The sequence below is a fragment of the Anser brachyrhynchus genome (assembly GCF_964034855.1).
Source record: "Anser brachyrhynchus genome assembly, chromosome: 3".
Classification (NCBI taxonomy): Eukaryota; Metazoa; Chordata; class Aves; order Anseriformes; family Anatidae; genus Anser; species Anser brachyrhynchus.
In genome coordinates, this window is record NC_137696.1 from 9,694,315 (window position 1) to 9,708,567 (window position 14,253).

The following is a 14,253-nucleotide window of genomic DNA, read 5'->3' on the forward strand; positions in this document are numbered from 1 at the left end:
ACTATCTTTTCTTCTTAAATACTATCAGATATTCTATATCTCCAGTAGAAAGTATCTATGAAGTGCATCTGAACAGGATCAAATTTTTTTGCCTTTTAAAAATGTATTTGGATTTGATAGTAAAATAAAATCATTATTACAATTCCAATGTTTAAAAAAAATAAAAAATTGAAATCTGGCCAGCTTTTCCAATGTTTATTGTTCAGTGAAATGTAAATTTATCATGTACCATATTTTATAAAATCATGACATGTTCCTTCAAGCAAAGCTATGAAGTGAAAGCTGTAATAAGTGAAGTTTTAACTCTTCTAAAAATACTTGAAATTAGTATGAGCAATAAACATTTTTGAAGATAATAACAGTGCATTTCCCTTGTATTGGATAGGAGTACAGGACATTAACTGTGCAGATGCTCTTGCTCCTCCTGTTCGTGGCATTTCAACAATGTGCAAGGTTCCTTGTCAAATCTGTTGTAAGTGACCTAATCACAAGCAGCTTTCTGCATGCCAGTCCTTTCACCTGTAAAATCCTGGTTTCCCACTAACCAATCTGTTTCAATTCTAAATGTACACTCTATTTCTCTCTTCCTCTCCCTTGTACCTTACTATTCCTGTAGTGCCCTTTTCTAAAGTGTCCTCTTGGACTGCCTGGAAATCCCTTCGCTTTCTGATCTGTAAGAAACCACTTTGTTGACAATGGGCATGCTCAGCCTGTGAAATAGTGCATGATTCCTGCCTCAGAGCATTCTGTGATCAGAATGTAAAGGTACCGTGTCATCTGCTAAAATTTTGTTCATCATGGTATCTCCTAATTTTCCATTTAGCTTCCAGACCAGCCAGCCTTGATAGTGGCAGAACATCCACTAGCAATAGCAATAACAATGCTTCACTCCATGAAGTCAAAGGTATGCTGTAGGTGAATTTACATACATGCTTCATTTCCATTACTCTTTGTAGGATTGTCTATATGGGTTAAAAACAAAACAACAAAAATGAAAAAAACAACATAGCATGTTTTTTTGTTTAGGCACTTTTATACCACAGCCTTTGTTCCCCAAATTAGGAAAGGATACAAGTATTAGAACTTAGATTTTTAATAGATTTTCAAATGATGATACTGCCATGTGAGTTTCAAACTATTTCAAGCCAAAGCTTACAAAGTAACAATCTTGCACAATAAGAACTCCCCCCCCAAATTATGTTAAAATCTTGTATTTCTAAACAGAGAAGTTACTCTGCTTTTTCTCCTAGCATCCAAACATCTGTGCACTGCTGCTGTAAAGTTGTATGGTATACAACACAAAACACACAAATGGTCTATGTAATACTGTCCTGCAAATGGTTGTGTTTTGATTTTAAAAGATTAATAACATTCCTTGATTTGGCAATATTTTCTAAATTCCATATATTATTAGCCTTGACATACTTTTTTGTAATAGACATTCAACAAGTTTTTTAAAAATTATTATTAGTTGGAGACCATTGTATGTAAACCACTGCCAATTCGAGATCCATTTAATGTTTGTGACTTACATTTTTAAAACAATATCTGTTTGGAAATTGAGAGCTGAATGTTAGCTTAAGATTTTTAGTCATTTTTTTTCTGTTTGATTAATCCCTTTTACAAAGAATTCTTTAAGGTAGTCCATGCCCTAGTTCATATAAAGTATTAGAAATTTCTTCTGTAAACAATTTATTGTTCTTCAAACTTTACTTCATTTCCCAGGAGTAACATGAAATAGGAAATACTTGATTTTTTCATCAGCATTTTCTAAGCAATTTGCAATTATTGAAAAACAAGCAGAAATGGTGTTGTAGAATTTATTGTGCGTTTAATGCCACGTGCCTCCTTCAGGTAACAGCTGTAATAAACTAGAAGTAATGGGAGAAACTGTTGGAGAATGAACATTCTAAAATTGTTCTTGTTGAAAAACCATGTTGAAGACAATACTTGTTTTGCATTCCATCTTTTGTATTTCATTTAATGTAAAACTCATTTACAGTACATTAAAATGTGTACTTCACAGTCATGCTGAACAAGAATGGAGGCATACGTTTGGCCTCACAGAATACAATGTTATGTAGATAGTGGTTCACATTGTAAAGGTAGTTTTTATTCAAAAGCTATTATGTCATGTTGAAAAAGCCGTAAGAGGTAAATCAGGGGAGTGAAATTGTACTCATATTTGGTTTGAGCAATATAAGACAACTAGATTTCTTTTTTTTTTTTTAAGTATTCTAAATGGAATTACCTTTAACTGAATGTGAAAGTGTTCAAATTTGGGTAAGGTTATACTAACAGCTTTCATATATTTTTGTTACGGGATATTTAATACTGTTTACTCCAAAAGCAGGTGTGGTTAACAATCAAAGCAGGCCGCAAAGTCACAGCAGTGGAGAATTTAGTCTGTTGCATGAACACGAGGCTTGGTCTAGCAGCAGCAGCAGTCCTATTCAGTATTTGAAAGGTCATACAAGGTCTAGTCCTGTGCTCCAGCAAAGAACACCCGAAACACTGGATAGTCGTGGAAAACAGATCAAAAACGGTTCTCCTGGAAGTGAAGTTGTTACCCTGCAGCAGTTTTTAGAAGAAAGCAACAAAAGTACCTCAAGCGAGGTTAGTTTAAAAACTACTTCCTACGCCATGTATGGCTACAGAATTAATAGAGTACTTAAAGCGTGTAGAATTGCTTTAAAACTTTGTAGAGGTTCTGGTTATGCGTACATTTAGTACTAGTGTGGACTGTATCCTGGTGAACTCTACTTGTTGTATTACATAAATATCAGTTTGGAATTTTGCAGCTTCACTCTTTCTAGGGTGCTGAATTAGGTGAGAAAGTCAATCTCCACTGCACAAAATTATCCAGTGTACTGATGCATGGTACACTCACTCACCAGAGTTTAGATGGAAGACCATAAACTCAAAGGAAATTTACTTTTCACCTTCCAGTTCAGCCACTGACTTCAGTAGTAGCTATTGTCAGATTTGTCTTATATTAACAGAAAGGAAGATATATACAGATATATGTACAGATATAGATAAAGGGTTTTTTTTTTTTAACTCTGTTGGGCAAAACACCTAAACACCTGACCATCGAGCTGATTGAAATCTGGAAGGAATAAGACAATGTTTCTCTAAATCACTGAAGGTTTGTTAGAAGCTCAGAATCAATCACGTCTCTGCCAGTATTCTAATTTCTTCATCACTAGTTCTCAAGCAGATCTGTCCTAAGCCTAGATGTCCACTAGGGTAAAGCAAATTAGTTACTGAGGCTAGGGCCTATCGAGAATAAGGATCAGACTCCATCTATTTTTAACTACACAATTATAATGGAAACATACATATTCGTAGCTGAATTGATTAGCATAGTCCATGACTTGAATCTGGAACAGGTCACTGGATTTTTTGTTAGCTACTTAAAATTATGTATCGCTTGTGATTTCTCTGGCAAGAGAATTACCATTATTACTTTTATTATCCTTTAGCATTAGACAGTTCTGGAAATAGAACTTAAAGAAACAACCTGAGTCATCAAGTCAGTCTACTGCTGTTCAGGAATCACAAAATCCCTTTCATAGCATCGCAGAATAATTCGGGCTGGAAGGCGGCTCTTCAAGAGATCTCTCTTCACCCTTCTGCTAGAGCCTTTCCTTAATAATCTTAGCTTAAAACTTTTTTCCAAATTGTCCCCTTTACCATTTTGAAAGACTGAAGTCTTTCTCTGAGTCTGTGAATAGTATTCACTGAAAACTTATTTTTATATTTCTGAAGTCTTTTCTCCAAAAAGAGAAGTTTGAAAACCAGCTGATCCAAATTAAGGCACCAAGGTTATGTGCTTTGTATTACTTCCTAAGATTCTTGTCTTTATTATTTGAATATGTAGAGAATGTAAGCTTTTAGCTTCATATTATCAGTATAAGTTAAAATAATAGCACATATGAATTTGCTTAGCAAATTATCGATGGGTGATGGCAGAGGGAAAGTGAGTGAGAAGATGAACTTGAAGTTTTCAACTTCTGATTTACTGGATTATTCAGTATTACGGGAGCTAATTCCAGGTACTTGTGATATCTCTGACACCTAGTTTTCAAAGTACTTGCTTGTAGGTAACCTGTACAGAAAACTCATCAATGTGTACTCTAAACATTTACGTTATAATACCACTTACAGTTCTGAGAATTTTTTAAAATATTTTAGAATATTTTTTTTATGTCCATGAAGATTGCTTAAGGAAAAGTCAAAATTAGAAATTATGAATTTATAAGACATTTCATATTTTTGACAGATGAAATCTGCAAGTGAAGAGAATCTTTTAGATGAAGTAATGAAAAGTTTATCTGAGTCTGCTGAGCTGACAGGAAAGGAAAAGCTAAGAAAACAGGCATCTGCTGGTTGTGGTATTGTGAGGTCGTTAAGCGTAAAAAATACAGTTGATTTCTCAGATGGACGATCCATTAAACCAGAACAACTTGTAAGGCCCAGCTTCCGTAAAACTGAAGATGCCTACTTTACTAGCTCTCCAATAAAATTTACATCAGGCACTCAAGGGAAGACCAAATCAGTTAAAGAAAAGATGCAAGCAACTGTATCACAGCGACAATCAAGAGATTGCAATCCTTATGCTACCTTACCTCGTGCAAGCAGCGTAATTTCTACAGCAGAAGGAACTACTCGAAGGACAAGCATTCATGATTTTTTGTCTAAGGATATTAGGCAACCTGTTTCAGTTGATCCAGCGCCATCCACCGCTGACAGAAGCGTTCCAGCAACATCTAGTGAGTACTCAGCACATCAGTTATCCCCTAACGTTTTGCACTGTGTGGCTTACAGAATAGATTGTGTTCCACAAAGTGATGCAGCTAATACAGTTAAACCACGTAATTTAGGATGTAACTTTGATGTGCCTAAGACTCCAAGGATGGAAAGGTCAAATTTTCATGAGAAAACTTTAAGCACAAATGTGTTTAATGATAAAGTCAGTGTATCTGGCAATGATAGCACAAGATCATTTACTGTGGCTCATCCATTTTTATCCCTTAACACTGAATTAGTTAGTAATATAAGTGGATTGCCTCCAAGGTCTGCATCAAAAACTGATCAGGCGAACCTGTCAACATTTAGATCTGTACTGAAAAGTCAAGAACAGCCTTCAGCTAATCAGAAATCTGATCATAGTGACCTACGGTCAGCTCTAACTAGTGAATTTGCTCCTACCACCTGTGTAACCACTAGTGAGGCTGAACCCCCGCTGCTCGTTTCTGAAGATAATAAAACTGTGTGGTATGAGTATGGTTGTGTCTGAAAAGAAAATTGTATTTTTAAATATATAATCATATATGACATAGGATTTTTTTTCAATGTCCACTGGATTTATAAAAAATTTCACTACAATGAAAAAGTGATTTGCTTTTAGATCTATGGGTTGTTGTTTTTTCTGAGAACAGTGACACAAAGTTCAGCTGTGTACTCTAGCATGTATTCGAATGTAAAATTGTAATTTCACCAAAGTTTGCATGAAACGTTAATTGCACTGTGTATATTTTGCATGCCTTTAAAATTCTTTATAATACAAGCTATATTTAATTTGTCATCCATTACAAATATTTTGTTTTTTTTCCTCCTGTACGTAACTGAATGCATGTTAAACCAGTTGCATGCTGCATCGCCAAAAGCGGCACAGTGAATTACGTAATTTTTGGTCCAAGACAGTACTTTTCAGTTGTGTTCGTGCTTTCAGATGCATCAGTAATATGTTGATTATGTATTCGGAGTAGAAATGCATTTTTTTTCCTTCTTTCAAAAATGCTTCTTTTCATTAGCATTTCATTTAGAGAGATTTCAGTATCTCACTCTTAACATTTCTGCCACGTCCAGTGTGTCACTCTGCACGTGGAACAAGTTATAGCCCAATAATTCAATGACTTACCTTGCACAACAGATATGCATCCTTGTTCAGATTAACATTCAAATATTTTAATAAGTAACTACAATTAACATTCATAATCCTAAACATAAATGATAATTCTTAAGAGGTAAACAGTGTGCAGCACTTGCAATGATAAAATGACCCTTTCCACCGTTTCCCTTTCATATGCAGTGTTTTTTCCACGTCTGGTGTACAAATGTGGTGAGGTACGCTGTTCAGTAGGAGTCAAGTAACACAGTTATCTGAGACTCCGGGTGATGTATGGTAATAAAAACTTGTACTGATTATGGTGGAAATTCATTTTTTCTTCTTACTATAAGTAACGCTCATGTAATAGAAAACAAGGTGCAACAATAACAAAAACTGTGTTAAATATTAGTGCTGCAGAAGCCAAATAATTTAAAATTTGCTTACCAAATTATAGGAATATAAGCATGCTTAAGTGAATAACTCATTACTGTTTAGCTGGTCACCTGGAATTAAATGTTGAAAAGTAATTACTTAATAAGCCACTATTTCAAGCAATTGCTTGAAACTTTGCAATGATAAACAACGGATTAAAATTGTGCCATACTCAAGCTATAATTCCATAAGGTTTTAGACGTCGGTGCTTTTTTTGAGAGGAAATAGTTACTGACAGTTGCAGCTCAAAATTACATGGGCTATGAAATATATATATATATATATATATAAAGGAAAAATACTTAATTGGAAATAACAAATACCCTATTCTGATTTTTTCCAATTGAATTTATTTTGCCAGCAGTTTTGTGGCAGTCATGGTACTGCTGCATGAGTTGCACTTCAATTCCTTCACATTTAACTAAGGAGGGGTAGAAGTACTGCAGAAATACAGTTCCTTGAGGGAAAGCAGCAGACATTGTATGTGTTGTTAAGTCTCTAGAATCTCCATTTCATACAGCAGAATTGTTAACAAAGTGCAGAGGTAACCCTTTCCTGAGCTTCAACTAGTTTTCAAGATGGGGAAAAAAAATGGATGTTTTAAACACATTCTGTGGAGGGCAAACTCATTGTTTCAAAATACAACAGCTATCCTTTACCATGTTTGCAGGCATCCATTATTATTGGGCTGAGAAAATTTTCAGTTCATCATTGTCCACCATGTGCTGCTAATCATTGCTGTATCATTGCCTCTAAAATTATTTCACCTTTTCAAAAAAAAAAAAAAAAAAAAACAAACACAAGATCCAAAATCTGAAGCAGAATCTTAATTTCATATGCGTTTTACTCTGATTTGGGTCAGATCATTCATCTTCATTTCTGTAATCCACAGATGTGTTTGAATTAGTTTTGAGATGAATAGTGCTGTTATCTGAAGTGACACATTCATACTATGTTTTGTAAGTTGAGAAATTAGAGAAAATCTTTTTAGCTCTGACAGTACGCGCTGTAAACTCATGCTTTCAGTATCTTTTTTTTTTTTGGCTTAACTGATTGCAAGGTTGTGCCTTGCAGCAAAACTTCTAATGATGATCAGAAGAAGGTTTGTAGCTAGAGACAGTATCTTCTATTTAAATTGGTTGCTGCTGTTTGAGAAATGGGATAAGATTTCAAGCATGCTGTTCTCTCGTGTGTGCAAGCCTTACCTTGCTTAGGCCCTTAGACTATCACAGCTACAAAAAATAGCAATATTGTGTCCAGATACATGTTTATTAACTTCCCAGCACAAGCCCCGGTCCCCGGTTGTAATGAGCAAGGCCAATCTAAAGAGAAATTTAACTTCACGGGGAGAATGCTTAAAAGCTTGTTTTGAGGGCATCAAAAAAAAGTTGTTTTTTTTTTTTCCTGGCACTGCTCACAGAGCACTTGTTTGCATTGTTTCATTTCTTTTCACAGCACTAAACTTCCACACACAAAACAAGTCTGATAGTGTATATTTATACCTGATAGTGAATGCCTTTAAAGCCTGTGTCTTGCATTATGCCAGGGAAGGAGGGAGCAGCATTAGAACAGCTGCTTTTGCTAATACAAAGGGCTTCAGTATAACTGAATGCTAGTGTCATCGAACACTAGTGCCTCATGTCCTCTTACAGGAGTTCTTGATAATCTTGTCCAACTCAAGCTACTATTTGGAATTGTATTATAAAGTTGTAATGAATTACATTTCAGTTCTGAGGATAATAATTTTTGTGCTCCTATACTTGCACCACTGCAGCACCAAAAGCATGGGATTTTTTTAATGTCTCTGAAAAAAAATTGTCAGCTTTTGTTTATTATATATGAAATATTCTCATGTATAAAAAGGATTATTTTTTGTCCATTTTTTGGTCTTTACACATTAACAATGCATACATACATCATGGATGTCTGTTGGTTTGTGCACAGGTAGTGGAAGAGTCTGTGAAATTCCTTTCAGATCTGGTCACTGCTGCTCCTTGGCCATTCAGGTGGCTAACTGTAAAACCCAAATGCGCTTGCTCATTTCTTGGTCCCTGTTGCCTTTAAAAATGATGTTAGGAATTTGCATGGTAATTATAAACACTAAATAGTGGCTGCCAGCCAAAGAAGGTTTTGTTGTTCAGGTTCAATAATTTGCTTGCAGTTAAATGTTTGCTTGATGCTTTGCTTTAAGTGAATAGTAAACCGAGATACTGCATTTTGCATGTTCAGCTGTTGCATGCAAAGATAATTTACGGCTTTTCTGAATTGAATGTGAGCATTTCCGTAAACATTTAGCAGATAAAAAAGACAAAGAAGAGTTCAGTTCTCAGCTAAGTTCAGTCAATCTTGATTAAATATGATGTTTTTCCTTTTCATACAGGCAGAAATATAGGGTTAATGTATATCACAGTTAAGTATATGTGATTGTGGCTTTGAAAATAATATCTGATTATTCTAAATGCTAAGATGAATTTTAATGAGTATAATTGAGTAGGTGCTTCGAATTATTCTTCTGTCCCTCTTGTCTGTCCTTTCCTCTTACCAAAAAAAAAAAAAGTGTTTGTATATCCTTTTGCTCTACTAATAAGTAGAATGTATTTTAATGCATGAGGGTTTTTTTCATGTCCTGATAAACACAATGAATAATATGAAATGCTTTTCTCTGCAGATGTGGAAGCTATCCCAGAAAGCAGAAATTCAAAATGCAGGTCTAGGGAGCAACAAAGCTCCTAATTCTATTACCCACTACATGAGATGTGGGCCAAGTGGTGAGTTTCCTGCCCAATATGTAAATGAGATTAATTTCATTTACAACAAACTAACAGCATTACATATGAGAAAAAGTGCACATGGCATTAACCAGATGTAAATACTGCTTGCTTAACTGGCATCTATCTTGCTTATTAGTTAAGCCAGAACAGGTTGTTTTAGAGCAGTTATTTTGCCTATCAAGATAGGGAGCTTCAGTCTGTTAATCCTTTTGCTTGTAAAAATGCCATTTATTTTTATTTTTCAAATTTCTCTTGAAGAAAGTTCAACAAAATCAGATTAAGAAGTAATACTGAAATCAGTTCTTAGATAAATCTAAAAGAATAGTTGAACAAAACATTTTTGTTTCATAAAGCATTCAATAGTATGAGGAAACTGCCTTTTTATAAAGCTTATCTTTGGCGTTCTGTCCTTCTCCTGACTTCATTAAAACATCTTTGATGCATGCTGTTAGTGCTGTTAGTTCTGTTAGTGACTTAACTCTGTATTTTATACTTCTACACTTTAAGCTTTTCTTATGTTCTTTTCTCTTTCTACCTTTTAACTGAACACAGAGAGAAAAGTGTCCTTCAGTATCTCAGTATGAAGCCTTTATTTCTGAAGTAAACAAGACAGCGACTGTAGGAATCATTAATAAAAATTAAGGGATTTTTTTACGTTCTTCGTGACTAGAGCAGGCAAGAAATAAAAACCTACCTACCTACCTTCCTTCCTTGAATCAAGGAGCTCTACTGGAGTCTACTGCCGAAAATTTGTAGATGGTCTTAGGAATTATTGCACATTGCACTGTTAAGATCTACTGAAAAAAGGACAGTTCTCATCTCCCTAAGGACCAAGAATTTTAAGGTCTCAAGAATTACTCCAGGAAAAAAAAAAAGAAAAAAAAAACTTTTAATCTTCTGTTTATGAAATTAGCCACTGATTTGCTTAAGCTTCTGCTAATACTTAGCCAAAAAACATAACTTGCAGTTTATATTTACTTCTGTAAATTTAAAATAAATGCTGTAGTATTTTGTTGAAAGTGACTGTATATACAGATACAAAAACCTCACAGCTTACTGGCACTTCACTGCCTTATTTGGTTAGCATAATCTGCATGAAATTGCTCTTTAAAAAGTTTATGCTGATTTTTTTTTTGTTGCATACTGCAAGAGAAAAATTTGTTTACATACATGAAAACATTTGATAACTAACAAAAGTGGGAGTCATAGGATAATCGTATTATATTGAAATTGTCATTTGTGTTTTTCACATTCCCAAGTTATTCTGCCTATGTATGTTCAGATTTCTTGACAGGAAATTGTCAGGTGTGACTTTTCTGTAACTTTTATTTTAATATAAGGCTGTTCTCAACAAATGGCATTTCCAGGATAAGACTGTCTTACAATGTTTATGTATTGACCAATTTTTTCTTTTATTGTTCGTCTTTTGACATGAGCTGTTTGTGGCTTAGGAGGCTTCTTGATGGCAAAAAAAATAATAATAATATCATGCATTTTACAGTCACCTTCCCTTAAGGTTATCTTTTATTAGTAAGATACTTTTTGTTCATTATTGATTCATATTAAAGTCAGCAAATGTAATTGGTACATTCAATGGTTGTATACATTTGTTGTCTTGAAAGCATTTGCAGGGAGCTCAAAGGAAGCATACATGAACTTAGAAACAGACACAAAGTCAGTGTAATTCTATTATATTACAAATCAGTAGGTACATTCATATTTATGTTCTAAAGGGTTAAGTTAACTGTGTAACCTCCTAGTGCCAGGTCTTCCAAACAGGCGTGTAGAAAACGTTCACCTCTAACTTCCTCTGTTTGCTTACGGTAAGCATGACTTGAATATTCACAGAACTTGAGTTGCAGACTGCTTGGAGATTGATCACGCTGCTGCTTAGAAGGTGTGGCACAGCCACTGCAACTTCTTTAACTTAACTTTTTTTCTTGAGGCTCACAGGTTTTATCATTTACCAAGTCTCAAGCTTTCAGGGACAATTGAAAACGAATCATTTTCCACTGGAGAGAGAATGCAGTTCAACAGGTTTAAAAGCATATTGGAAAGTCATTTTTTGATTTTACTGAAATTATGTCAAAAGCAGAGGGGGGAGGAGGAGGAGGAGTTCAATAAGCTTTAGAATGGGAAATTGTCTTTTTTCCTTTAAACGACTTCCTTCTGAAATACTTTTTTTATGACAGTGTTAAAAGATCTAGATCAAAACATTAGTTTTGCAGTATAAACACTTTGTTCAGCCTGAGATTGTTTCCACAGAGAATTTTATTCCCTCCCCTGCCTTAAGTGAAAATAGGACGGATTTAGCAGCTTTCCACCATATAGAATTTCCATTCTTCCTCTAAAGATGTTTTTGGTGTTTTATTAAATTAATTAGTTTATTTTGGTTACCAACTCATACTAGCATCTGTTTCTGGTCCCCTTATTCTCCATGTCCAGATGTTCACTGACATCAGTGAAAGCATCATGAATTGTAGAGTATGAACAGTGTTCAGCAGCTCCAGGAGTGATCTGAAGCTCAGAGTATTCCTGAAATCCAGTTCCACAATGTTTTTATAGGCAGGCTGAGCTCAGTTGCATATGGAATAATTTCCCATGCTGTAATTGGTAATATGACCTTTTGGGGAAGGTTTCAGAGCACTCCAAACTGTGCAATGACAGCTACCAGATGTCACCAGAGGGGCAGATGGGATGTATGGCAGTGGCCAGAACAGGCACGATGTGTCATGGCATGCCTGTACTGCAGGTAAATTGGGTGTTCCTGTATGCCCTCATAGCTCAGGGCATGGCTGAGTTTCTCCCATAGTACCAAGTGAGCCAGGCAGAGCCCTGGTGTGCTCTAGGAGAAAATTACTTTAAGCAATAAGAACTTGGTCTCAAGCCTAATCTCTGCGCCATTCCTGTACTGCAGTAGTGGCATAGCCATAGATTCTGGAGGGACACTTGCCTTTACATCATTTCGTAGACATGAAATTGGTAATGTCAGTAGCCCTTACTAAGAGCACAGCTCTTTCTGGAAGAGAATTGAAATATGGTAAATGTTAGGAAAGCGTCTCCAATTCTGAATTTTGATACTTTTCAGGCTCACTTCAGGGTCTGACTGTTGGTGGATTCTTCCAGAAGCTCTCCTCAACAACAGAGGACCGATGCATTTCAAACTATTAAACCCTGACTGAAGTAGCATCACTATTTTTAGAAGAACGTGTATCTTGAATTAACAGATTTAACCTCTAGTGCCAAATGTTGTTTGTATTCACAGAATCTGTGCAGTTGTATGTGCTTAGGTATACCATGTACTCAAAGACCCTGGGAATGTGTGAGAGAATGGTGTGTTGCCATGACTGATGCATGGCACGCTTCTCTGCAGGGAACATTGTTGGGCACACGTAACATTGTGCTCTCACATGTGGCTGTGCCATTTCCTTCACAGGGGCATCTCCTGACTCTTCATTTATTAGCTCTTTTTTATATTCCTGAAGTTGTCCAAGATACCCCATCACAGCTTCCTACGCTTGCTTTTTGTATATTATCACATCTTAAAGAATGGCTGTGCAGTCACAACCAGGATGTTGAGTCACAAACATTACAATTACTATTCAACTGATGACATGTACTGAAAGTGAAATCCCCTTATCCAAAAACCTCGGCAAATCTTCCTTGCCTGAGAGAATCAGCAGGAATTTGAGGGCGAGGCAACAGAATGCATCCCGCTAGGTCAGCCTAGCGTAGGTGCATCTGCATGCCAGAGGCCTGGCTAGTGTCCATCTGCGCCATCACGAGCAGGTTTCAAGGCGCTCAGGCTGCATCAGTGCAGAGGCCAGAGTGGGATTTTGGTTTGTATTGACTGAATTATCCAAAAGCAGCACCGGGTTTACATTCCCAGCACCTTCTTCTGCGGAGAGGTTTCAGAGCAGAAGAGCTGACCGGATGTTCTCTGTGCTCTGATGATGATGATGATTTTTTTCCTTTCTGAATTGGTACAAAACTTACATAACACACTTAATCTTCCCAGTCTGTGCCCATAAAATTAAAAAAAAAAAAAACCACAAACCAAAACCAAGGATATAATTCGGGAGCCACAACCCTTTTTTTTGAAGCACGGACTCCCAGAGGAGTAACACAGCAGCTGTTGGGCAGCCTACAGCAAGAGTACATAGCTGTTTTCAGCAAGAGTTAAGAGTTGCCAAATGTGTCACTGTTAGTTCAAGGTTACAAAAGATGTTTTAATACCGTACAATGTATAATTTTCATTTGCTTTGCTGGTAGTCTGTTGAGGATTTAGTAACATTCCCAACATGTATTATTTTTAAACTTTTTCCAAGACATGATGCAGCCTCAACAAAGGAGCTCATGTATGATTCTTAGAGGTAGATGATAATGTATATGTAAATAACGCTTTGATATTAATAAAACTGCCTTAAAGGAATGTACCTAGGTGTGAAACAAAACTTAAAAAGCTCTTATTTAAAACTGTAATTTCCTTTACATACTGATTTTTTTAATGTTTGCCATTGTATACATTTATTAATGATGTTATTAAAATGCCGAACCAAATAATTTTTATTCTTATTTTGTGTGTACATTTATACACACTTTTTCTGGAAACTGATGTTACTGGAAGAATATTGGTGTTAAGTAATGGCATTGTTGACGGTAATGTGTTTAGTGACTATTTCTTCTGGAAGGAAACCTATAAAACTGTAACAGAAATTTTCTGGACGGTGTGTAGTTTGTTTTCGTGTTGCTTATTTGTAAAAATCTGTGTAGCTTTTAACTATACATTATTTTAATATTATTTAAAAAAACACTAATTTCATAGTAAATACAATAAGAACTCATTGTATATTTGCCAAGTTAGTATTTGATGCTTTAGTTTTGCTTGGTCATTATTTTTGCTGAAACAAGTCTCAGAATCTCTTCTAAAGATGAAGGTAGTTAAAGTTTAAATTGTACAGATTTTAAGATTCGTGAAGCATAGTAAACTGCTATTGTGCATGTCTTTTAAACTCATCTTTGACATTTAAATTCTGGTTTTTTTTAAACTTGACAAGTTGCATTTACTCTATTTTTTTTGTTCTTTTTGGAAGTGATAAAGGATTTTGGGGGTAGCACAAAGAAGAAACCCTAAAAGGAAGGGAGAGTGAGTGG

General features: G+C 35.5%; 1 protein-coding gene across 19 annotated transcripts in view; it reads left to right on the forward strand.

Moving 5' to 3' along the window:
• CCDC88A (coiled-coil domain containing 88A) overlaps positions 1-13,214 on the forward strand; it is a 101,643-nt gene extending 88,429 nt beyond the window's left edge. For 6 of the 19 annotated variants that reach the window (XM_080587475.1, XM_080587474.1, XM_080587473.1 and 3 more), the window contains 4 exons: positions 386-472; positions 824-904; positions 2,351-2,616; positions 4,286-8,915. In XM_080587475.1, coding sequence (XP_080443601.1) covers positions 386-472; positions 824-904; positions 2,351-2,616; positions 4,286-5,302 — 1,451 coding nt within the window. In that variant the 3' untranslated portion in view covers positions 5,303-8,915. Of the gene's footprint in view, positions 1-385; positions 473-823; positions 905-2,350; positions 2,617-4,285; positions 8,916-8,996; positions 9,097-9,651 lie in introns of those variants that run through there. The other 13 variants (XM_080587479.1, XM_080587464.1, XM_080587463.1 and 10 more) reach the window with 11 other exon arrangements.
• Positions 13,215-14,253: the final 1,039 nt, after the last annotated feature.